General features: G+C 35.6%; 1 protein-coding gene across 4 annotated transcripts in view; it reads left to right on the forward strand.

Annotated features, from left to right (window-relative positions):
* MAGI2 (membrane associated guanylate kinase, WW and PDZ domain containing 2) overlaps window positions 1-27,985 on the forward strand; it is a gene marked incomplete at both ends in the record, with an annotated part of 1,136,641 nt that overhangs the window by 638,067 nt on the left and 470,589 nt on the right. For 3 of the 4 annotated variants that reach the window (XM_084230806.1, XM_084230807.1, XM_084230808.1), the window contains one exon: window positions 18,872-18,991. In XM_084230806.1, coding sequence (XP_084086932.1) covers window positions 18,872-18,991 — 120 coding nt within the window. Of the gene's footprint in view, window positions 1-18,871; window positions 18,992-27,985 lie in introns of those variants that run through there. The other variant, XM_084230809.1, reaches the window with a different exon arrangement.

Below are 27,985 nucleotides of genomic sequence, written 5' to 3' on the forward strand. Positions count from 1 at the left end.
GCTGTGCTATATTCATCACATGTTTTTTCTTTCTAGTAGATAAATATGCATTCTCAAACATTACATATGTATTTGGAAAATGATAAATTTTAAAAATGTTTTTTAAAATGTATTACTGAATATATTAGAAATTAACAGACTGTTTCAGCAAAAGAAAGCCCTCTGGTTATTTTCCATATTTTACTATAAGGTGGGATAAAGAATCAAATGTCTCAAATTGCCTAACCTTAAATATGTCTCCTTTTTTTGGTCCTTTTTCCATGTATTATGCTAGTTTTACTAAAACATGTTCCTAAACTTCAAGCTTATTAGTATGTGTATATTTTTCATATACAAATTTATCATATAATTGCTAGCCTCTGTATATTACATAATAAGGAATTTCGTATGCAATATAAAAAGTAAATGTGACTGTCAATTGCTCCTATAAATAATGGATAACTTGACTCCTAGGGTAGATGTGGAGCACAAGCATACAAATGGGGCATTATAGATGTAACATGATAAAATCTAAGTATGAAGTTCAGAAACTCTTAGAGGCTCAGCACCTCATTCTGTATTGAATGACTGCTGTATCCCATAGACTGCAGAAGCATTGCTCATGTAATTATACCCCAAAGTGTCAGCAAGATATCATTACTGATCACTCAAAGATGCAATGCCCTCAGTACAATACGTAGGGTTTGGAGAAGCACGTTTCCTACTTTACTTTTAGAAACAGATGTGTTTCTACTCTTGGTGCCACATCACAAGACACATAAGTCTCCTTGCAATTTAATTATGTGTTCAAATAGTTCTAAGATTGCTTAAGGACAGTTCTGTCTTACTTCTTGAGAGCCAAATGCTATTTTCCTCTCTAAGAGATGTTTTTTCCCCTTTTATGTTTCTGTGTATCAAAAAGCTAACTGGTTAGTTATGTTTTAAGATGTTTTTAAAGGGAAAATGGACATATACATGATATATTATACTTAATTCTAGCCACACCATCAGAAATGTCATGTTTTTCTCTCTATTGAGGGGTTTCATGCAAATGCCAGCACTTGGGTGGCATCTTGTTAATTTATAAGAACGAATATAGAAGACAAGAACATCAAGAAACAACAAACGTCAAAAATCCTTATGCACAGGTGGACAAGCTGCTGCTTGCAGGTCCAATCCAGCTCCCACTTGGTAAATACAATTTTATTGGAAAGCAGCTATGCTCCTTTGATGTATTATCTGTGACTGCTGGCAACTATAATGACAAAGTATAGCAGTTACCACAAAGAGGGTATGGGCAAGCAAAACTTAGATAATTCCTACCTGTCCCTTTTAGAAAAGGTTTGCCAATCTCGGGCCCAAAGGAGCTTTGGAATTTAAGTTTGGGGTCATAAAGAACTCTAGAACTTTGTGGTAGGATGTAACACATGCTATAGATTGTTGGTTGTGCTATGGATTGACTAATGCTTTTCAGTCTACTTTTACCAGCTTCTGCCTTTCTAGTTTGCACAAATGCCAAAATTTTTAGCCATTCTTCAGAGAGGGATAGCGCTTAATACTTGGAGTTTTGAAGTCAAGGATATTACTCTTTAGGGTTTTAGCTCTCCAGCCACTCATGCTACCTCTGGGAGTTCTTTTGCTTTCTCTCTTTTTATTATTTTTTTTCTTACATCCCTGTAGTCCCCAAGTTCTCCTGCCACCATATCACCCATGAACCATCACCCTCCCACTGTTTTTAGCCCTCTCCCACCATTGCTTTATGCATCAGATCTGTGGTTAGGTTGCTAGTTTTAACTATTTATTGACTTTTTGTTTGGTTTCTCTGTATTCCACATATAAATGAGACCATCCTATATTTGTCTTTTTCCTTCTGACTAATTTCGGCTAGCATAATCCTCTCCAGCTCCATCCATATTGCAGAAAGTGGCATGAGTTTATCTTTCTTGATCACTGAATAATATTCCATTGTGTAAATATATCACATCTTTTTGATCCGTTTGTCTATTTTGGGGTATTTAGGTTGTTTCCATATCTTGGCTATTGTAAATAGTGCAATAAACATTACCTCTGGGGGTTTTCTAAGTCAGGGGCTGAACTGATGTTCTCATCTCTCTTTTGTAATTTGTCTCAATCTGGGCAGGAAACCTGTTTTCTTATTCTCTTTAAAGTAGGTAAGGATTTATCTAAAATCCAAATATTTTCTCCAGAGGATCTGATATTTATTTTGATAATTCACTACCAGCTAGATAGCACTTGTGCCAGAAGAGTCAATACTCATTCTTTTAAAAGTCCCTTAAACTTATTTCATATTCTTAATTCATAAAATATCTAATTTGCAACACTCAAATACTGATTTGAGAATCTGCTATAAACCCAAAGATGTTTATTACCATATGCTTTTTAAAAAAAAAAAAAAATTATACAAGCACTGGGTACAGTCAGAAGTGCGGGAGGGTGAGAGAATTCACCAGAGCCAGAGCAGGGAGCAGAGCAGGCAGAGGGACCGAGGTACACTGCTGAGGGGAGCAGCGGGCGGCAGGAGAGGTCTGCGTGGCATGCGGAACCCTCCTCCGGTGGCCGGGGAGCAGCCGGGGATTGAACCGGCGCTGCAGAGGCTGCGGGCAGCTTCGCAATCCAGCGCTCAACCGCTGCGCCACCAGGAAGGCCCTGATAGTTAAGTCTTAAAGAGGTAAAAGTTGTTTTCTGCCTCCTCCTGTTTTTCAACTTCCAAATTCATGAAATTTTCCGCTGACTAAAAAAACTCTAGGTACTTGTGCTTTCATTTATTTTCTCAGAACCATTTTTTGATCAGGTCATTTTTCTCCTTTTTTCTTCAGTTTCTTGAGGACTAGTTGAGGCATTTAATATACAAAGGTTGGTTCCAGTTACACTGGTATGAGTGGAGAAAATTACCCCCAAATATGAGAAGATGCTTTCTATGCAAGACTGATAGGGGCTTTGGGATGAAGTGCCTATCAGGTATATCTGAATATTTTTCTGATATAATCGTTCCCAATTCTGTAATATTTTTTTCAAAATAGGAAAGTTGAGCTGTGAATATCTGTTCTGCATCCATAAAAAATAGTCTGCACACAAATATGACCAAAAGAAGCCTTCTGCCTCCCCATCATCAAATCAGATTAACAGTCTTAAGACTCTTACATATAGAAATTCTGGAGCCTCTTCCTTACAAGCTATTCAAACAATCCCATTTAAAACTAAGTCAGCCTCTTAGTTAAGCTCCTATCCCTCCTATAAGGCAACCACTCCTATCATACTCTTTCTACCCTTTTAGAGTATTTTTTTTATTAAATGAAGGACCAAAGAATTACTAGTACAAGAATTCAGAGGCAAAAACATTGTAGTCTCCATCTATAGCTGATACAATTCTCCCTATGTCCCTTTACCAGCTATGTAATATGGAAAGAAACAAAATTTAAAGCAAATGATTGATTTTTTTAGGCTGAAATCCTTAATTTGAACAATCTCTTCTCAGACTCTCAATCTTGAATAAAAGCTCAATCTTTAGCTCCCATTTCCTTACTCTTGGCTTCCCAACAGTGTTTCCTGAGTTTTTGTGTGACTGACAGGTAAAGGCATTTCACTGAGGTAATTACTATCATTGGCTGCTGTGGGATTCTTCCTACAGGTTCTAATTTATACATCACATATATATTTATTTAGTGCATACAATCCACCAAACTTTTTTGTAGGTACTAAAGTGTAGTAGGGGCTAAAGTGGAAAATAAAACTGAAAATTCTTTCAAGGAGTATACATTCTAGTAACTGTTAAACAAATGAATAGATATATAGTACAATTTAATGTAAGTCCAATAGGGGAACAACAACAACAAAAAAAACCCATGATGAGGGAGAATTCTGTAATTGAGCGATAACCAGGGAATGTCCTCCCGAGAAGGTGACATTACAGTGAAGAAGTGAGGCAGTGAGCCACATGATTATCTGCAGAAGAATGAGCCAGAGTTTACAGAGAACAAATCCAGTCCCTCACACCATGATTTTAAAAATACAGTGTGATAAGCAATCAACTAAAACAATAGCTAATATTGTCAACATAAGATATACCAGATATGTAGAGAATTCCCTAACTCAAAAATATTTAACAGAGTGTAACACATGGGTTAAAGTCTCAACACTAGCAAGCAATCACCAGCCATTGCAGTGTGAGTTGGATCCCTGGCCAGGGAGCTGACCCACATGGCACAGCAGACCTCTCTTGTCTCCCCCGCTGCTCCCCTCAGCAGTGTGTTTCAGTAGATCCACCTGTTTTGCTCCCCATTCCATCTCTGATGAATCCTCCCACCCCCACACCTCTGATCTACACCCCAGTTCTTTTATGCATAAATAAATAAAAATCTTTAAAAATATATAACACAGTTTGGGATACCAAGTACATTCCCATTAAAATTTTCCTCCATCTTTCTCTTCCTTCTTCTTCTTTGATAATTTGACATCTCTATGCACAAGAATCTCAGTAAACATGCCTAACTCCAATTATTATGTTAGGTGATCACTGAAATACATGATACAGAAATACATGATTATGCCACATAAGCAACAAGAGTTTCAATGTTTTACAATTTCTGGCTAATTGCCTTCTTACCTTCATCCAGATTTCCTGGTAGTCTACAGATTTTTTTTTAATCTGTCTACCTCGGGCATTTCAGAATCTAGAATGCCATAGAGACATATGGTGATACTAAAAGTTAATGTGATTGCAAGATTTTAATAGTGATAAAATGATAAAATTATGATCCACCTAACCTTCTGTGCAATGAAGGTCAAAGAGTAAAGTGTCTCTGCATTGCTCAGAGAGCTGGTAATATCTGTGCAGCTTGCTTCTGATGTGGATTCATTCATTTTAAATGAGTATAAAAGCTTCAAACTAAATATATATTGTTTCTATTAAAAGCCACTGATCTTTCTTTTAGCTCAATGTGTAATCTTGAAATATTATCTGTTAAATAATAAGTTAGGAAATCAAAAATCTCCTATTAAACCTATAGAATGCCAGATATAGAACATATCTAAATTAAATAGTGAATTAAAATCAAAAGTTCAAAACTGAATTAATTGGTAACAAAAGGGACACTGATCTTCTTTCATTCTCTTAAAATATTCAAGAAATTAATGGGAAATTTAAGAATCTTGAAATTTTTACCACTACAGTGAAGTGCTCCTTTATAGCTATCTAGGAACAGATTTGACTCATATGAGCATCCAGGGATGGTGAATTATTCCAGACTGAATGCAGGTAATGAAAATAATTTTACTGTGAAAAACAACTTGTGCAATGAAAGTTTCTCAGCAATTTGATGGGTGGAGAAGATGAACTTTGATGTGAAGAAATGGATAAGATTTAGGTTACTAATGCTTCGTCGCCAAAGTAGTAATGATGCAAATGTTACAATTAGGAAATCATTCAGCTGACCCCAGCTTTTCCTTAGTGTGTGGGTGCTTTGTCTTGACCTTTCCTTAGTGTATATCAGTGGTCAATGATGTATTGATACTATCAGTAATTATTCTCTTTTAGTACAGAAGCCATAAAACTGAAAATGTATATACATATGTCAACTTCAAAAATGATCGTCCCAAAAATTGCCTGTCTTTCTTACTCAGTGCCACAGGTTTTGCATTCGAGTGATAAATAATCTGACTTTCGAATGACATTTATCACCTCTCAACCTCTGTGTTTTTATCAGGAACATAATTGTATAAATGAAATCATGGAATTGATGAAAGGATATGTTTGTCTAAATAATTTTTTCCAACAGAGAACTGTATGGGTACTAAGTCCATAAAGCATGCTGTCCATGTCCCAGTTTAGTCTGATTAATACAGTTGTAGACAACTGTAATTTAACAGTGGATCAACTACTTTGATATAGAGAAATAATGGATGCTGCTTTTTCTTGCTTCACAAATTTTTCATTGTGTCTTTTGTTTTTGACATCCACGTGGTTCTTTCCTTAATGCAAGAGATCTTCTGCATTAGATACTTGTCTTTTCTTGTCATTTATCATTCCTGCTGAGCTATATTCAACTTTTGTCTTTCAGAATATAAGCCTTATTTTGTACACATGATGCCAAGGTCATGAATCACATGTCTTAGTGCTGAAATTTAACATTTCTTTTAACTTGGGCTTCCTGATATGTGAGTGAGGTTAGAGCAGTGGTTCTCAAATTATGGTGCCTGGACTATTAGCATTAGCATCACCTGGGATCTTGTTAGAAATACAGATTCCTGGGTCCCAACCAGGGCTTACTGAATCAGAAATTCTTGAAGGTGAGAGCCACTGATTTATATTAACAAATCTTCTGTGTTTCTGATGTTTTATGTTTTAAGAATCTCCAGTTTAGGGCCTCCCCGGTGGCGCAGCGGTTGAGCGCTGGGTTGCTAAGCTGCCCGCGGCCTCTGCAGCGCCAGTTCGATTTTTGAGTACTTAATTCATTCTAGATATTTTAAGCACCTTATCTGGATTATCTCATTTATTTATTTTTTTAATCAGTCCATTGAAGATGCTGCTCACATCCATTTTACAGATAAGAAAACTAGAGTTTATAGAGGGAAAGTACCTCATTTAAGGTACCTCATTTAAGTACCTCCCCGGCCACCAGAGGAGGGTCCCACATGGCGCGCAGACCTCCCCTGCCGCCCGCTGCTCCCCTCAGCAGTGTACTTCAGTCCTTCTGCCTGCTCTGCTCCCCGCTCTGGCTCTGGTGAATTCTCTCACCCTCCCGCGCTTCTGACTGTACCCAGTGCATGTGTAAAAAACAAACAAACAAATAAATAAATAAATAAAACATGCCTCTATTTAAAAAAAAAAAAGAATCTCCAGTTTAGATATGATGCTGTCTCACTACAAACTGGTAAGATATGGAACAGTGACTGCTATACCATTTGAGACATTAGTCTGAATCTTTATATCCAGAGATATTCCAGGAGAAGTTTCTTCTTCAAAAAGGGAAATGCAAATCAAAATGCAAATGCAAATTTCCTGTATCTGAAAGATCCATAACATTATTAATATATGCTAATATGATTTTTTGGTTTTTATAATTTCCTTACATCATTTTTAATTTTTGGACTGTATTTAATTTCTCTACTTAGGTGTAGCCCCTGTAGCTCTCCCACCACAGCATCAATGATCCATCACCATCATTCCCTTGTGCTTGTCCCTCCCCTGTTTTTACCCCTCTCTTAACCCTTCCCCTGCTTAGGCCTCAGATCTATGATCAGCTTGCAAGTATTATCTTTTTCCTGATCCTTTGTTTGATTTCTCTATATTCCACAAATAAGTGAATCCATCTTATATTTAACTTTTTACTTCTCTCTTATTTCACTTTGCCTAGTCCCTTCCAGTCCAATCCATGTTGCTTCAAATGGCACGCGTTTACCTTATTTGATTGCTAAATAGTATCCCATTGCGGTGTGTGTCTGTGTATATACCACATCTTCTTGATCCATTCATGTATTTTGGGGCATTTAGGTTGTTTCCATATCTTAGCTATCGTGAATAGTGCTGCAATTAACATAGGAGTAAAGATTTTCCTTCAAATGAATGTTTTTGTGTCCTTTGGGTAGATTCCTAGGAGTAGAAGTGGTGAATCATATGGTAGATCCATTTTTAGTGCCTTAAGAATCCACTACACAGCTTTCCATAGAGGCTGGACCAGTTTGCATTCCCACCAACAGTGTAAAAGTGTTCCTTTTTCTCTGCATCCACACCAGCATTTGATTTTCTAGGTTGTTTTTTTTTTTTTAATTTTTTTTAATATGGGCTATTCTTACTGGTGTGAGATGGTATCTCATTGTGGCTTTGATTTGCATTTCCCTGATAATAAGCAATGGTGAATGCTTTTTCATGTAGGTCATTTGCATTTCTTCTTTAGAGAAGTGTCTCTTCAGCTCTTGTGCCATTTTTGACTGGGATGTTTGCTTTGTTTTTGTTAAGTTGTGTAAGCTCTTTGATACCAGTCCCTTATCAGTTGTGTGATGTGGCCAATGCAGTTTTAAGTAGTAATTGAAGTATACTGTTTTGGAGAATAATTAATATAATTGCTGAGATTTACAGCAATACACTGTTGAGAATGCAAGTCAAAATTACATACTGTTATTTTACAAATGGAGTTGTCAACTCATTGATATTTTTTAAAGTTTGTATAGTGTTTTGTTGAAGAAGTAAATAACTTTGTATATCTAAGTGATTAATCCAATTGCAGGTTTTACTGTCTGACATTAATCCAATTCACTTCATATACTATAAAACTATTAGTTTCATTATATTAATTTATAATCCATCATTTATAAGTGATCACATAAGAGTCACAAACCTGAAGTATATTGTTTACTTTCTTTGCTTCAGATCTTTGTCTGCATATTTCTTGATTTAAATGAGCAGAGGGATTGGCCAGTGACTCTCTTGAATATTTTTTATTGGACACACACATTAAAATGGTGCTCACACTTGCTAATGAGTAACTGACAAACTAAAGAAGTGTCTTTGATAATCTGAGAGTAAGTTAATTAAAGGTCGAATCCAGAGGAAGTCACCCTAGCTGTCACGATTTATTTTCTGTAACTTGCAGCAGAGAAACAACAGCAATAGAGAGAGAATATATTCAGAAACAGGCAAAAGAAAAGAATTCAGTTTCTTAGATTCTCACACAGTGACCCATCTGCTTAGAACCCGTTGACTATTAATGATCAATTCCAAGTCTTTTTCTTTAGTTAATATGTATTGGATGTCTGCCATGTAGTGGGCACTGTGGAGCTTTCAGCGCATCAAAATAGATCACAGCAGATGACTGCACCTGCACGGTCCATCATCTAAGTAATAGTTTCCTGTAAGCCAATGACTGTTTCTTAAAGCATTTTACCAAAATTAGGAAATATCAAAAGGCTGAGGGAAAATGTGCTTTAAAATTGTGTTTACCACAAATATCATATCTTTTCTTCCTAAGGCAAAAGGAGCAATGTTCCTTTATTTAAAGAGTGAAATTTAAAAACATTCCATTGGCACTCCCAGTTGCCATGGTAACAAATGGCAACTGGCCTTCATGTGCTTTCACTATGTATCAATAATAAGCTAACCATTTGGGAGCAAATTCATTCTCTTCAGATGTGTCTTTTGAGCAGAAGCACTGTATGCTTTCATTGACTCATGAGGGAGGTGTTATTTATGCAGTACTTAATTTAGCAATTATTAAATAAGTTGATTTTTTTAAAGAAATGAAGCAAAGACAAAGCTTAGTAGCATTTCCTCCATTTCAATTCTATTTATTTCTTCTGAGTGATCCAGAAGCCATAATAAGAATCAAATATATAAAACATAATTTGGACAAATAAAATTTATTTTGGATTTTCCTATATACTATTTAGGAAGTCAGACCCAAATACGGAAGAACAATAAAAGAAGGTGCAATTCACCTTTAGCCATATGCTGAATCATTTGTATTCCCTCCTATTCTTCCCAGCTTACACCCTATTTCTAATGCTGCATTATTACTGTCGAGACTTGCTTCACTGTCATCTCTCTATTCATAATCTTTAGAGTTGGGAATGCAGTCATAATTATTTCAGCATAAAAATAAGGTAAGTAACTGCTGCAGGAAATTCAATTTAACTGTTTCTCCAGTCTAGATATTAATTACTTTGAGCTACAAATTAGCATTGCACAAGACTTCACTACATTTCACATTATTTGCCTTATGTTTAGAATTGTATTTCTTTCAAAAGGAAAGAGTCACCAATTCTTTTCTTCTTGTGGTCCCATCTAACTTAACACCAACTACTATTTTTTTTTTCTGGATACACAGATCTACAATCCTACTTTCTGGCTATTGTTTTTGAAGGTCCTATGTCTGTGAATAATATTAAATTACAAAAAAAATAGGTTTTATGTTAACTTTCACACTTTTCAAATGATTCTTCAAATGGCAAAAATCTTGCAACCTAGTCCATAGGCTCTGCTTATCTTACCTGTCTCTCTAACAAAAGACAAAGGACGCTTTTAAGTAATGACTAAACCACTGTGTCTGACATCTTAGCAGGGAAGCAAAGAGAGTGGATTTATATTTCAATTTACATTTCCTTCCATGCAGATAATAATAGCAGCCCATATTGTTAGGAATAATAACTTTTTCTTTTAAAGAAATCTTAATTTGAATAAAATTAATTCATTTAAAATGGTGATTATTACTTGAGAGTATTTTATCTAGATTTAGTACTTACTTCCTTCAAATGGGTATCATTGGGGCCTTTTTATGTAAGGAAGGAGGAAGTAATTGAAAGTAATTGTAAGTAACAGAAGACAAACTTGGCTTAATTCATAATATTTTTCATGAGCTTTTCCTTGATACGGGAAAAACTCAGGTTAGTAAGCATCTCTCCAATTAAAGTCCTGTAAGATAATTTGAAGTAATTTATTGTTCTTACTGAGTTTCTAGGTGTTTTCTTATCAAGTATAATATAATAGGGAAAATGTCTGGGTACAAGTCAAAGCATTCTTTGGATAATGTTCAAAGCATTTTTAACTTTGTACCTGAAATGATATGTCATTTTGCTTTACTTATTTGCCAAAATTGTCATTTCTGAGATAATGAATTTTGAAGTAGATTTACAGCATTCTTGTAAATTTCATCTTACAGCATTTCATCTTAGAATGTAAACTCAGTACAAGGACACTATGTTGGTAATTATGGTTTGTATAGAAACCATTTCAGTATACTCTTGGTGCTTAATAAATGTTCATAATCATTAACATTAAAAATAACAAAGCTTTGATATATATAGTCTTAAAATAAGATAGCATCAATTATTAGAATTGTATTATTCTTACTAGTAATATTAGTATTACTAAAGAGGAATGCAATCATGTTGCTATAGTATTATTTTCATTGCCTACACACTTTTTATAATAATCTTTCATATCTATTATTTACTTCATTTATAATAAGAAAACTGGTGATCAACTAAATGATATTTTAACCTAGGAACATATAATTAAAATATTAAAACAAAAATTGAATGTAGATGTTCTGAATTTTATTTCCAAGAACCTTGTGCCATACCATGCTTCTTTATTTTTTTTTTAATTTTCTTTTTAAAAATGAGGGGTAGGTAGGGACCTCCCTGGTGGCACAAGGGATAAGACGCAACTTATGAAAAATCCGCAGCCACTGCAGCACAAGTTCGATTTTTGGCCAGCCAGGGAGCAGCCCACATGGCGCAGCAGACCTCTCCTAACTTGCCTGCTTCTCCTCTCAGCAGTGTACCTCAGTCAGTCTGCCTGTTCTGTTCCCCACTCTGTCTCTGGTGAATCCTCTCACCCCCACTACCTCTGGCCTATACCCCAGCTTGTGTATGAATGAATGAATGAATGAATAAATAAATAAATACATACATACATACATACATACATAAGAGGGGTATGGCCTCCCTCATGGCGCAAGGCACTGTGAGGCAATCCACAGCCACTGCAGTACAAGTTCAATTTTTGGCCAGCCAGGGAGCAACCCACATGGCTCAGCACACCTCTCTGTCTCACCTGCTGTTCCCCTCAGCAGTGTACCTCTGACAGTCTGCCTGTTTTGTTCCCCACTCTGTCTCTGTTGAATCTTCCCACCCCATGCATCTCTGGCCTGTGCCCCGGCTCTTGTATGCACAAATAAATAAAGAGGGGTAATATATGTACACATGTGTGTGCATGCACATACATCAGTCATCAGAACCCACCAGGCACTGTCATATTTATCAGCCCTATTAAAATAACCTTGAAAGTTCAAAAATACCTGTAAGAGCAGAAATGTGTAAGCCAACTGATGTAAGCTAGGCCAAAAAGTATGCAGAATAAGTTATATTTCTCTTTAAAAATTTAGAGATTCCAAAACTTATAACAAAACCACAAATAACCAGTCTTTTTGTGGATCTCCTGTTGCCTCCAGAGCTTTCTCACCAAACTGCCATTTACCCCTAAGAAATCATAAGCCCACAATTGTTGTAGATCTCAACTTCCTTCCAGGTTCTTGACAATCTTTCTAATTCTCTTCACATTTTTGCTCTGTGTTGTCTAAGCATACAGTTAGAAATCTCAGGTATTGACCCATTAAGTAGTCTCTAGTGTTAATGACTTGATTTGTGGTCAACTAATAGGATTTAATTCTTCGTAGCATACTGTGTAACTTAAACATTACATAGGGATCCATGGATGACATGGCCATGAAAAAGGGGCCCTATTCTGTGTTATTCAAAAATATTTTTCAGGTATCTTGAATAGTGCTTAGCATGTAACATATAAGTGCTCAATTAATATTTGTAGCAAGAATCCATGGGAGAAAAAACTATCCATGATATCATCTTTGTTCTTAATACTTTAACATCTAGTGATTTTTGAGTACTTAATTCATTCTAGATATTTTAAGCACCTTATCTGGATTATCTCATTTATTTATTTTTTAAATCAGTCCATTGAAGATGTTGCTCACATCCATTTTACAGATAAGAAAACTAGAGTTTATAGAGGGAAAGTACCTCATTTAGGGTAATGACAGAGCTCCAACAAGCACAGTGTGATTCCAAGGATCAGGTTCTTTTTTTTTTTTTTAAAGATTTATTTATGCATACAAAAGCTGGGGCACAGGCCAGATGTGCGGGGGTATCGGGGTGAGAGGATGCACCAGAGACAGAGCGGGGAGCAGAACAGGCAGACAGACTGAAATACACTGTTGAGGGGAGCAGCGGGTGAGGCAGGAGAGGTCTGCTGCATCATGTGGGTTGCTCCTTGGCTGGCCGGGTTTCGAACTCGTGCTGCAAAGGCTGCAAACATCTATAGGTTGTGTCTTAACTCCTTCAGCTACCAGGGAGGCCCAAGGATCAGATTCTTATCTACTATAGCATACATTAAGAGATTGTCTCTTTTATCTCTTTTATCAAAGAGCAATTCTAATGGTGGAAAATTTAGTCTGAAAGGAAAAGAGAATGACACATGGAAGGCAAGAAAGAAAGATAGTTCTTAAGCAGAAAATTGTTAAACTATGTCCTCTGTATGTCCCATCAAGACAAATCCACTTAGACTCTACAACTTGGCATTCCATGAAAGTTCCCTTTTATTGTCAATAATAGAATCTGAGCTTTTTCTGATATTCTTTAACTCTATTTTCCTCTCCCTCCCTTTCTCAATCAAGTTTCTTGGCAAGGGAATGAACAGATAACCCTCTCAGAAGGCTTATGTGATCAGTATCCTGCTTTACCAGGGCTAATGAAGGAAGAAGTGGGTAAACTATAAAGGGAGGAAGACCTTCAAATGACATAGCCATTGTCTGATTCAGGAGGGCAGTGTTTGGAGTGGACATATTATAAATGGAAAGGATGCCATTGAGGAGTTATAGGACATAGATTTTACCAGATATGTGGAGACGACATAAAAGAGTAAAGGAGATCTCAAATATGACTCTGAGGGAAAGTTTCAAAGCATACATGATGGAAAGAACGGTGCAGAAAGATGGAGAAGGTGTTTTTATTATGATATTTTCTTTAAATGCTCCATCAGATTTGTCAACTGTGAAGGTGGAATAAAGAGATTTTCTAACATGCAAAGCCCCCCAAAAAATGTAGTTCCATGCAACCTTTCACAGAGAAGTGACAGATTTGCTCTGCCAAAATGAGAGAATAGACCACAAAAATAGAAAGAATATAACACAGGGAAGAGACAAAGTGACTCTCCAGGATGACAAAAATCATGCGAGGAGGGTGACTGTGTGGTAAGCTGACTGCTACAAATTGGAGCAGTCAGAATATTCCCGGAGAGATTTCTCCAGTTGATTTAACTTGAGAGAAGATTTATGCACAGGAGAAAGTTAGGTTATTGAATGAATTAACAATTAATGTGTGGGAAATTGAAAGTGAAAATATTAAATCTAGAGTAAACAAAAAATTATATAAGAAAGAAAAATTCAGTGAGTGTACTGCAAGAATCAGCTGGGAATAGATTTACATAGTATTATTGTAAACATTAGTTATCTGATGCAATTTGTTGTAAGAATGGGAAAAGAAAAGAAAGAGGAAGTGAAGTTTTATAGGTAGTAGAAGTATGGACCCCAAAAAAGGTAAATCTTCATTTTCTTTACCAGGAAATCAAGATATAATGACTAAAGTAAAAAACAAGAGACATTGTGCATATATATATGTGTGTGTGTAGTATACAAATATAATAATAATAAATATATAATTATTTTGTAATCATATATTATTATTCAGTAGTGGCCCTGAGTCTAGAGCTTATAAGCAATGCTGAAAAAATAGCAATAGTAAAGCAAAAGAATCAGCCAAAAGGGTGAAAGTATTTGCTTCTAGATAAAGGGAAGGTAGATCTGGAGGGAGGAGGAAAATGAGAGTCAGTTTTTTTTAAATAACAAAACTTTGTAGAATTGTTGGAATATTTAAAATATCTGTATATATAACTTTGGTAAGAAACAAAGACTAAACTTTGAAAGATGGCAGAAGAGAGAGGATTAATATGATTCCAACTAAAAGTGAGGATAATGCAGAAGAGGGAATTGGAAATTAGGAAACTTTAGAGATTTGATTTCAGATTACCTTCTACTTCAACAAAGAGAGAATATATTGATGTTCTCTGGTGAAATTCAAAGCTTTTAAGTATTAGAAAATGGTGGGCTGTGTCAGAGAGGGAAGAAGATACATATAAAAGAATTAGCATTAGTAGAATCAAAATGATAATAACCTGAGTTTGCAGTGTTCCTGGTCAGTGATAGGTCATGGTTTTCTGTAGCAACTGTACATGAAATATGTAGCAGTGAATTTGAAAACTTAAGAGTAAGGAAATGTTGAAGTAGAACTAAAGGAAAAAAGATTGAATTGTTCCCAGTCCCTTGGCAGGAAGGTTAATGAAGCCAAATTTGGGAAACATCTGGGAAATTAGAAGAGGTAAAGAGCCTGGAAATAATAATTAGAAAGAACTGGATGAGAAAAGAGGATAGGAAATTGTTGCAAAGATGGGAATTATAGCATTTGAGATTCCAGTATGGAAATTCTTCAAGTAACAAGGAGGTAGGAAAGTTCCCATCCAAGTAGGCGCCTGGTATCAAACTGTTTGTCAATAACAGTGAGACAAACACTGAGGGGTCTGCATCCCAGAGGCAAGAACTCAATCACTTTGGCCTGAGGTGTAACGTGGAGAAAGAACACTTCGCAGTGAAACAAAGACTTGATTGGCCCCCAAGAAGAACACAACCACACACACGTTCACTAGAATTTGGTAAAGAGTAGTCATTGAGGTCAAGTCAGCAGCCTGGAAATAGTCCTCAAGCCTGGGGTCCCAATGTGTTGGGAACGCTTTATGGTACTGCAAGCAGTTTATTAAAGTGTGTAGCTTCTGAAATAAACAGATAAATTAGGAAGGAAAATTGAATCTTTGTTATGTGAGTTTTCTTAATGATCAGAGTATGTTCCAAATAAACAGGAAAACAAACTGATTTTCAAAAACCATGTTAATGCACTTTTAATTCATGCGAGTTAAGCACATGAAAGTCAGGATATTAAAAGTTAAGATTCACATAGAAACATTAATTTGACAATATTATGTACACTAGGTGTGGGAGGTTTATATTTTACAGCATAAAAGCAATAGAAAACATTGCAAACTGGCTCAGTTAAACAAAATGAAATAAATTCAGGAGAAAATCATTAAATATGATATGAAAAAAATTGTTTTATAACCCCTAAGAAGGTTTGTATAATGTAATTTTAGAAAACAATGTCTTAACATCTTTAAGAATTTTTTCAATGGAAATTATTACCAAAAATCAATATACATAGTACATATTATATTCTGATATTAATTTTTGCTTCTCCTTTTCAATCCAAATTGAATTCTAATACATCAAAAGAACTTACTGGATATTTCCATGGCATTGTTGATAAAGATTTGGGGGAATAAAAGTAAAATTTAAGGATTTCAAATACTTTCTATTTAATATGTAGAGAATATGTAGATTTTAATATGAAGAGTAATAATGCCCTATTACTTTTTAAATATATTTCCTTCTATATGTCTACATACAATTGGCTTGTATTCATTGTAGAAATTCCCATATGACCAGGAAAAATATGTTAAGTAGGTGATGTAGAAAAAGAGAAGGGGCCTCCCTGGTGATGCAAGGAGGTTAAGATGCAACCTATGAAACTATCCACAACCACTGCAGCACAAGTTCGATCCCCAGCCAGGGAGCAACCCACATGGCCCAGCAGACCTCTCCTACCTCGCCTGCCGCTCTCCTCAGCAGGGCATTTCAATCAATCTTCCTGTTTTCCTTCCCACTCTGTCTCTGGTAAATGCTCTCACCCCCCACACCTCTGGCCTGTACCCCAATTCTTTATATATATTTTTAATTTTTTTTAATTTTATATATATTTTTACATCATTTCTCATTTTTTTAAAAGATTTATTTATTTATACAAGCACTGGGTACAGTCAGAAGTGCGGGAGGGTGAGAGAATTCACCAGAGCCAGAGCGGGGAGCAGAGCAGGCAGACAGATGGAGGACACTGCTGAGGGGAGCAACTGGCGCGACAGGAGAGGTCTGCACGCCATGTGGGACCCTTGCCGGTGGCTGGGGAGACCGAACTGGCACTGCAGAGGCTGCAGGCAGCTTCGCAGCCCAGCGCTCAACTGCTGCGCCACCGGGGAGGCCCTCATTTTTCATTTTTGCACAATGTATGCATCTTAGTCCCCATACAATTCCCACCCCCTCTTGTTTTGATCCTACTCCCTCCTCCCCCCTACCCCCATAGTGTGTCTCTGGTTTATAGTTGCTTGTTGATTTTGATTTTTACTTTATTATAATTAGTCTTTTTCCCGGTCCCTTATTTAGGTTTTCTAAATTCCTGCTATGAGTGAGACCATCTGGTATTTTTCTTTTTCTTTCTGGCTTATTTCACTGTGCATGATCCCTTCCAGTTCCATCCATGTTGCTGCAAATTGCATGAGTTTATCTTTTTGATTGCTGAGTAATATTCCATTGTGTATATGGACCACATCTTCTTGATCCAGGCATCTATTTTGGGGCATTTGGGTTGTTTCCATAGCTTAGCTATTGTAAATAGTGCTGCTATAAACATAGGGGTGCAGGTGCCTTTTTGAATTAATGTTTCTGTGTCCTTTGGGTAAATACCTAGGAGTAGAATTGCTGGATCATATGGAAGCTCCATCTTTATCAGGTTGAGGAATCTCCACACAAATTTCCATAGTGGTTGGGCCAGATTGCACTCCCACCAGCAGTGCAAGAGAGTTCATTTTTCTTCACATCCTCGACAACATTTGTTGTTGCTAGTTTTTTTAATATGTGCCATTCTAACTGGTGTAACATGGTATCACATTGTAGTTTTGATTTGCATTTCCCTGATTACAAGTGGATTAAAGAACTAGACATAAGGCCTGAAACCATCAAATATATAGAAGGAAATATAGGCGAAACTCTACATGACCTACAACTCAGTAATATATTTACCGACACATCACCCAAAGCAGTGACAGTGAAGGCAAAGATAAACAGCTGGGACTACATCAAATTAAAGAGCTTCTGTACAGCAAAAGAGAAGTAACTAAAACAAAGAGACACCCCACCAACTGGGAGAAAATTTTTGCACTCAACACTAATGATAAAGGACTGATGACAAAAATCTACAAAGAGCTGATGAGACTCAACAAAAACAGAGTAAATAATCCAGGCAAAAAATGGGCAGAAGAACTAAAAAAAAACTTCTCCAAAGAGGAAATGCAAATGGCCAACAGGAATATGAAAAAATGTACCCCAGTTCTTATATGCATAAATAAATAAATCTTAAAAAAAGAAAAAGAAAAAGCGGAGACACTTAGGACATCTCAGGGAAGGAAGCACACTAGAAAACAAGCCCACAGCTTTTAATATGTCTCTATCTTGGCTCCTGCCTCACAAACTGGGCAGCAGGTCAACAACCCTGTGTTCTCCAGTGGGACTGTGCTGAGCCTCAGGTTGATGCTCTGTCACCTTGCCCCATAGACACTCCATTTACTCTGTAAGTGATGCAGGAAGTAGGAGCATTGGACCTAAGCACTAAGCCCTGGAGTGTGTTCTGAATTGTGACTTCCCAATTAATGAGCACAGAGGGAGAGGGCAGGGAAGGAGGGAGGGCTGGAAGGAGGGAGACTATGTAAGTGAGGTATTGGAGAACATTTGTGATGGGGTCAAAGAAAAATTCCTCCTGTTCTGATACTATGTTACTAGCATCATAATTACTAAATCATAATTATTACTCACTTTTAATTATTTAAATTTAAAATAATAGTATTTTGTGACCCTTTAAATCAAGTATGGGCTACTGTTTGGTGCAAGATTAACAAATGGAAAATCAACAGTTCCCCACCACCAAAAAGAGCATGAAATTATAAAGTGAAATTTTCCCCACATGTGTATATTCCATTGTATTTTATGTCATAGGCAAAGCGGTCTACAGAACAATAGAGGTCCATTCATGGGAGTGAGATATGTAAATTCCTGAGCTAGCAGACTCCTGGCCCAATATTCAAACCACCTCTTCAGAAAGGGCACATGGGCTACATTTTTCACTGAAAAATCGATGCAGCCACTTTCCATGGCAATGAACTCTTTGTAAGCTTGATGAAGAAAAATGCTTTGTATATTTACTTTAATCTTTACCCCCTGCTATTTTCTGTTGCCAAACAAACAGAAGGACAAATGCAAACTGCCAACTTGCAAGATGTACAAACAAGTATTATTGAATATTCAGAAGTATAGTGGTGCATCTAAAGTTCAACAAGTCACATAGTCTTATTGTTTTTAATTTTCTTATTCAGGCACCACAAGGCCACATAAGGAGGGTGAGGTCCCTGGAGTGGACTATATTTTCATCACTGTTGAAGATTTTATGGAACTGGAGAAAAGTGGGGCTCTCCTAGAAAGTGGGACTTATGAAGGTAGGTGAACTTAAAGCTAAATCTATTTCTTGTTTCATCAATGCATCAATACACCAGGTTACAAATGTGTTATTTATTTTTGTTATTGCTTTTTTATTTTTTTGTGAGAGCTTCCAAACCATCATTTTAGAAACTTATTTCCTAAAGAAAACTTAAAAATGTGTCCGGATTAATTCTACTCTTAAAATACAAAGAGAAACGTATGTATATGTGTATATGCCTATCCACCGAAGTATCCTTGTGATTGTCTCCCAAGGGCTAAACTGTCATCTTCCAGATCTATTGTCTTCATCTCTAGGTAGCTTCTAGAAGCACCCAGGACTGAGGTTCCAGTCCTGTCATTATCCTTGTGTGGTTTTCTCCATTTTACTTACCTTCACTGTTTTCTGATGAAAAATTATATAGAAAAATATGATGTGTGGATAAACTCCAAAGTTCTACTACAATAGCAAGTATCCTTGTATATACAAGTCAAATAGGTAAACAAAAGATGAAACTACAACCTTGAATGAGGAAAGTATGCTCCTTTGGAAGAAGCACTGTAACATAAGCCAGAATCTACCTGTTTCAAACCTGGCTTTATTATTTAACCACTGTAACATTGCTAAACCTCAGGAGTCTCAGCTGTAAAAGGTAAATGATAGCATTGATAAGTAACAACACATTGATATGATGCATTTATATGTTTAAGTAACATCAATATGCATATTGGTTATGTCTAGCAAAATTATATATATATATATGCATGAGGAATTTTTAAATAATAAAAAGCCATTTGTGGCAACATGGCTGGAGCAGGAAGGAATTATGCTTAGTGAAATAAGTCAGAAGGAGAAGGACAAATACCAGATGGTGTCACTTATGTGTGGAATATAGAGAAGCCATCAAAGGGTCAAATAAAGTCAAACTTAAAAACTAACTTTTGAAACCTATCCATAGTACTAAGGCCCCCAGGGGTGTAGGTGGAAAGGAAAATGGCATGAACAAAGTGGAGAGAGAGAGCAGTGGACTATGGAGGTAGATTATGGGTGCTTTGGGGGTGAGTGTGCTATGGTGACAAGAGGTGAGCAATCCTCTATTTACAAAATATTAACAACTAGTAATATTATTATATGTGCAACTCTTTGTGAATGTATTTTGTTATTACTTATCCAAAGATTATCTGGTTTTATTGAACTACCATTAATAGTGATATTAATCAAAACAAAAATCATAATATATAAATTGCTGCACAGCCCATGAACCATCTGAGGTCCACCAACCATCCACAAAGAGGCTGGGTTTATCATATTAACAGTTTAACCCACTACTTCCCCTCTCATTTACTTGTGGGTGTCTAGTAGACTGTGGTTATTGAAGAATTTAGTATTTTCAGGTTGTTAGAAGTATTAGCTTTTACTTCGTAGTTCAGGCAATTCAGGCTGAGACATATGTCAGTTACAACTCAGGCAATTAATCATTTATTATACTTTTCTAGGAAATAGACAAAAATACCCAGAAAAGAGAAATGGTTTTGTGCGTGCGTGTTGTTTCTTCTTCATGTTGTTAAAAATGACAGTAAAAATTTCTTGAGTATTTTAAAGAGGCTATGTTGATAATGTAAACTGGCTTAAATTATTTCTGAAAAAATACCTGTCTCTATAAATCATAGAAACGAATTACATCAAAAAAGTCAGAGTAGGGCCTCCACATGGCGCGCAGACCTCTCCTGCCGCCCGCTGCACCCCTCAGCAGTGTACTTCGTCACTCTGCCTGTTCTACTCTCTCTGGCGAATTCTCTCATCCTGCCGTGCCTCTGACTGTACCCAGTGCTTGTATAAATAAATAAATGTTAAAAAAAAAAAGTTAGAGTAAATAATAAATGTTGTGGTATATTTTCAACTTGTTAGTCACCTCAATGTACATACAATTGATCTTGAATAATAAGTCTGCTTGACCTATATGACTTTTAGGAATCAATATCATTGTTTACAAATACCCATTGTGTACTTAAATAAGAATCTCTTTTATCAAGACAGAGAACTATCTGAGCAGACACTGAGGAAGCATTCTTAAATCTCAGGATCTAAAGATTTTCCTACAGTTAGAACTGAAGAACTAGTAGGATTGACATTCTTATAAAAATCACTGCTAGTTTTTCAGGATTGATCATAAGCTCCAGACTCAGGGCTACCATTTAATGTGCTATTTTTCAAGGAATTCTAGGGAATAACTTTTGTCCTGTTGATACTTTAAGAATGCAGTGAGTAACAATCATATGCTACTAAACTAGACAAAGAAAGCCTATTTTTCCAATGTGTTCCCTCGTCTGCAGTGTTGTAACCATTGTTCCCTTCCTTCCCCCTTGCTAGAACATTCTCATTCCTTCTTAGTACTCTTTAGAGCCCTTAGCAAGATTAGTAAGTTCAACTCTGACATTCTGAGAATCCACCAGAGAAAATAAGAAGAAACTGAATTACTCTTAGCATTAAGGTTACAGCCCTGTTAACCACGCGCAGTCTTTGACTGATTTCAACCTGTAATCAAGGACGTAAGGGCTGCTAATGTAACTACAAGTAGGTATTATAGCCCCTCCTTCTTCTAAATGCTTTCCAATTTGGTGCATTTCTTGTCAGGATTGGAAACCCCCTTTTTTTTTTATTAGCAAAGACCAAGGAAATCCTCTACAATTCAAACAGTTAAGCTACTCATCATTGAGAAAATCAATCTTATAATGAATGCTCCTTAGTTCACCTCTACCACTAAGGCACCTGAAAAGTAGTTATGAGGAAGAAAATGTTTTTAAGCATTTTCATATGTATACATATTTTTCTTTTTTGATTTTTTTTTTATTTTGGGAGATAGGTATAACCAAAATTGAATTTGCATTTGATTCGAAACCAGATAGACTATCCTGAATTGTAGATCATCCTCTTAGAAATTGGCTCAAAGTCTTTGCTAAAAAAGAGTAATTTTGTTACTAGACTACAAGGAAGACCTCAAGGCACCACCTACCATTATGCCATGAGGCAGAATTTTAGCAGATTCTTAAAGCCTTTTTCTATAGTACCCCCCACGCAATCTGAACCCAACTCAGTTTGCTATAGAACAGAAGCTAAATGGCCTTGAATTTTTTTTATATATTTAAAAGAAGCAGAAAAGGGACAGAAAAGTAAAGGACACTTGCACAGACACAAGCGGGCAGGAAGAGCTGCCCCCAAAGGGACAGGTTTGCTGAGAGGGCCCTGCATGGTCATAGGGAGGTGGCCTTGAGGAGAGCTGCCTCTGCTGAGGGAGGTCAGTGAGGAGAAGCCCTGACATGGTACAGGTCAGCAGGAAGGCTGCTGCCTTGAGGAGGGAGAGAGAGTAGGTGAATTGAAGCACCTGCATAGTCACAGGTGGGCAGGACTGCTGCCTGAATGGCCTTGAATTTAAAAGTCCCGAGGACTTGACTATAATTGTGACCATCAAGTGTCAATAAATAAATTTTTCCATGTCTTGGATGATGTCATCCTTACCTTGTCATTTTGAATTAAGTTTGAAATTAATAGAAAAAGGCCTAGTGGCAAGCTTGAAATAATCTCAAACAATATGAACAACAAGCAGTATGAAACTTCATGTCAGTATTGAAAGTGCATATGTCATGTAAAGTGCAGCGCACAGAGCACAGGTCATAGAGCTCTTTGCATGAATGCAGATAATTTCTTTGGGATTAAGATCACATTTAGGTGTAAGTAAGACACCAAGAAGTGAAATTAAATGAGTAGATCTGGCAATTTAAAGGTTAAGTGCTCTAGGTATGAGGGAGGAAGCAGTAGCTTGGGTCACTGTCCTTATTGCTGTAATATCCCTTGAATCCTGCTTGACTTTCCAGTTGGCTGAAATGTTACATTCATGGTTTCACTCACTACTCACACCAGTTGTCTGTCTCAACGTTTGTTCTAAATGTCAAAGTTAACTACCCCCTTGTTCCCTGAGCTGTATCTGTATTAGCTTAATTTAATTCATCTACTGATAGCAACCACAGTCATGTTTCAGAGAAGCACTTCTATTGTAATTGCCACTACTATATTTTGCTGTTGTCCTTTTAAAGTAAATCAATGCTATTTTTCCAACTACAGAAGAAATCACTGATCCTAAAGTTAAATGTTTGCTATAAAAGAATTTAAGTCCACTTGTAATATTGTTCTGCTTTTTTAAAAGAACAAAATCAAGATTACCAGGTTATTTGAGGATCTGACAGAACACAGTATTGATATGGCTCTCACTTTCACACTGTGGCTTCTCCTAGTAATTTATCCCAATATGTATGGATTTGAGCCTACCACAAACATCTGACCTAAATTCTTAAACAATTTTATTATAAGGACTGTGAAATTCAAGTTTTCTCACATCCGCACAAAGAAGAGCACTGGACTTTCTGGATTAGCACATAAAATCCTATAAAAATTAACTATTAAGACAAGTGAGTTTCCAGGAAAATGAGCTGAGCACTCCTGTGATGAGACAAGAGATATGAGAAATTCATACAAAATCAACTTTATTTTTTGAATGACCCTGATGCATGTATCATTGAAATTTTGAATCTACATTCCCAATAAAGATAATGTTCATTGGTAAAAAGATACTCAATCCAAAGGAAAGTCATTATTGACACAATAAATAGTCCTGTGAAACCATTCTTCCTCCAGCCCACTGAATTGTATATAAAATTTCCAGAAGGGCAGATAAATGCTAAGATTATTGTGATTCCAGGAGACCAAAATGAAATAAATTTCATTTTTTATCTTTCCCTTCGACTCTATTAAAGGAGAAACCTTACTAAATAAGAACCTTCATGACAGCAGTAGATTCTTAGAACCTGCTGTTGAAAGTCCAGCTGTTACTACATATCCGGATTGTAACATCATTGATCCTTGCTTCTTTTTAGCAATACTCTTGTTTTATAAGATTTCCGGCTATCCATTTGGGTATCCATTTTAGGAACACTGAGTTTTTGCACATAAAATTCAGTGTGTTTGATCACTTGGAGAAAAACACAATCAGTAAAGCTTTACACAATTTTGAGATCTTATAATATTCGCTTTTCTCTTCTTTTTTTGGTAAATGATTCAATATGCATTCAGAGTTATTAACAAAGAGTGTGATTATGTGATTTTTGCATGTTGCTTTGCCCCTGTGTAAGGCACTAACAGGGAAAGTTTGTTATTGTGCATTACAATGTGATAGTATTCCCTTTTTGCAAGTCCAGCCTTTTCTGAAATATACAATGCCAACCCATATTCCTAAGTACTTTTTCTTCCAGACAAGGACTAGAACAAATTAACCAAGTAATTAATTAACTTAATCATATGTTTATGACTTAAATACTAAAATCAAGGAATATGAAATATCTTAAATTGCAACATTAAACAGTTTGCTGTTTTTCTTCAATTGTAACTTAAAGAACAGGAGCAACCTTTTTGGAGTATATCATTAAATTAAACCAGTGTCTGTGGGCATAAGACATACTTCTTTGACACTCTCACAATCCAGAATAATTCTAATAATACCTAAGGATCTGAATCTGTAGCGTTAACAGTTTAATTCACTTCTCTCAAGCTTGTGTATATAGTTACAATGATTTTCTAACTTCTATACATATATCATAAATTTTTATCTGAAACAACTAGAGATCTCATCTTAAAAAGTATCATGATCCACATGACTTTGAAAATTCTTGTTCCACATCTCTCCACTGTTTCAACAGCAAAACCTATTTGTTATTACTGATTGGGTGACTATATGCAAACCCTCTGATTTTTTTTTTGAGTTGACAAAACTGATAATATTGATAATAAATACTTCACAATTATGTGTGTTGCCACGGCAATGAGTATACATTGATGTATTTTCTGGAATTGATAACTCCTTGGCTTTCAACGAAAGTAAATTGATTGATTCCATTGAAAGTACACAATAGAATATTGATCAAATTGATTACAATATTTTTACATTTCTCTGAAAAAATATCACCATATTGATCAATGAATCTTACACATTAGATCTTAGATTAGACATAGAGACTTTTCTAAAGGAAAAGTTTAATGTCCCTTTCCTGTCAAAGTTTTTCCATAGAGACACATCAGTTATTTGAAAAGTACATCCTGACATCCTGCTATACAAAAGTCATTTTTTGTATCTGAATTTCAAATCTGAAAAATAATACTTCCTGAATCACTGTGTACTTATATCTTCTATACTCCTGACTTGAGTCAGGAGAGTCTGGAATCTTCTTGATCAGAGATCTGCCACTTACTTCAGTTGGAATAGAAATCATCAAAAATAGAAAGAGCAGAGCATTCATTTTTTTTTTTTTATTGCTGAATAACTGCTTTACTTCAGAACAACATTGACCTCAGTTTCTAACAAAGCTACCATAAATGTGAATGAGTTTAGGGATTGTTTTTATGAAATGTAACTTTCAGATTGCGCACACACAAAAAAAAAAACCTGAAACTTTGAGGATTCCACCAATCATACTGTACAGTCAATGGCTTGACTAAAAATAAAAAAATAGTTCTCAAAAATACCCTACTGACCTGTGTTTATTAGCAACCATATTGTAGAAGATTCACACTCCTGAAAGACCATCCTCATTGCTAGCTTAGAAACTCTATTGTGGAAAGTCATTCATAAAACTAGTTTAAACTGATACACTGAAGCCATTGGATCCCTTTTAATAATAATCAATTTTTATATCTGTTATTCACTATATCTGTATGTAACAACTAGATACAATTAGGATCAGATGGTCAACATATTTTGTCTATATAGGACTACTTCCACAAAAGTTATTTCTTAAAAGCTTTACTGTATAAAACATTTTTGGGGACCAGTAAAAGCAAAAATTGATATTTGTTATTATAACAAAATAAAATTTACTTATAGAGTCCTCAGCTATTTTAGCCATGCTGGTCTCATTTCTGTTCCTAGAACAGAAAAATCACCTTTCTATACTGCCTGTGATTTCAATTTATTATTTCATTTTCTTGTGCTGTTCTTCTTCCAGTATCCACATGTTCCTTTTTCTCTCTTTATGATGTTTATCTGTGAGTCTAAGAGTCATCCGGAAACTCTTATCTGACCTAAAACCTTATCCAAAATTGCATCTGCTGATTCCTCGCCTTCTTCCTCTGATTACTTTTTTTTAATGTGTTTACTATAACTGAAAATTATATTTTTCCCATTTACCTTATATTCAGCATCCCCCTTCCTCAAATTTTCATTTTCTTTGTTATTCTTAATATAAATGAAAATATATTTTATATCTATTTAGTTATTTTCAGTATCTGCACAACGGACTATAAACTCCAACAGGTCAAATAATTTATTTCACTGCTAAATCCTAAGCATCTAAGGAGCATTCAGAAAATGTGCATCGAATGAATGAATGCTTCCTCAAACTCATCAATGGGAATTCCTCAAACTTAAACTCATCAATGGGAATTCCTTAGTCCCCAAGAAGAGTCCCCTGGCCTGATACCCTGGGATACATTCACTTCTTAATTCAAAATGTTCTAGGGCAATAATTTGGGAGTTCCAGCATCAATTTTGGACTTAGAATCTTGTCCAGTTCAATCTTGTATTATAATTGTAATAGTTCTGTTCCTATCTTAATTCTCATGATAAAATCTTGATGGTCCTTGTTTTTGTGTCCCTACACATTTCTCTTCAATAGATAGATAGATAGGCACAGAGATTGTTTATATATAGCTATAGCTATAGCTATATAGTTATATATAGTTATATAGTTATATATATAGTTATATATAGTTATATAGTTATATATAGCTATATATAGTTATATAGTTATATATAGCTATATATAGCTATAGCTATATATCCATATAATGTATTTATAACACTTTTTCTTAAATGTGGTTGTTATCTTGCTATAACTATTTCTCATAATCTTTTCTTCCCTATACTAACTCATGGTGCGTTTAATTACTCAAACACAAAATCTGGTACAATTGGTCAACAAAACCATATTTTCCACTAAATTTCTATTGATTATGCCACCTAAATATTTCTTAGATTAATGGTATTTACCCTTTCCTATAACCTCTGTTTTTGTTCATGCACTTTTCATTTTTTCCCAAAATACTAGAAATTTTCTTGATTTCTCTGCCTCTAGTATAGAAAGCCAGTGGAGAGTTGAACAGAAATAATGAGGCCAAGTCTATAGGAGAGACAGAAAGGACTGGGATATATTGGAAAATATGCAAATTCAGAAAGTATTTTTTCATAAAGTAATTAACGTGTGTTCTCTCATTAAAATAATGTAAAGATATTATAATTAATGTGGGCATGTGATCTTTGGAATTTATGAGGGCTAAATCACATTTCTGGCTGGTTTTCAATATACTCTGAGGGAATATGTGTTTGTTTTATATTCTTTTATATTCTTATATTCATTTGAAAATTAAATGGAAATAAATTTTATTCAGTTATTAATTACATATTGCTAATAAGATTTCTACTCCTACCTTTTCTCTTTTTTCCTTTTAAAAGTGGCTATAAATTTTCTTATATGTGAAAGTATTATTCCTAGGCAGCTAATGGACAAAATGATTAATCTGAAAAGTTCATATTTTATGTTTGAATACTGGTGGTAACCCAAATACTTAACACAACTTAAAGAGTTAATAAGCTGAAATGAAAATTGGAATCTCAAACTCTTGAGATGAATCTTATAATAATGGGTAAATAAAAGGAAAAGACTTGAGTGAAATTTTTCCAATGAGCTTTGATTTCTTCCCCATCTTCATGTCATATCTGAGGTTAATACAGCATCAGCCAAGCGATTCACTAGAGAAAGATGCCCTTTGGCTCTGTGACCTGATATTGGAGGGTGCTGTTTCCCAAAGGCATCTGTTCCCTTTGAATAACACACAGCAGCAAAAAGGTTTCTCCAGGCCAGGTCTCTTGAGATCATTTCAATTAAATAGTTCTAATTTCTGTTCTCACTCT

Source organism: Talpa europaea (genome assembly GCF_964194135.1).
Source record: "Talpa europaea genome assembly, chromosome: 3".
In the NCBI taxonomy this organism is placed as follows: domain Eukaryota; kingdom Metazoa; phylum Chordata; class Mammalia; order Eulipotyphla; family Talpidae; genus Talpa; species Talpa europaea.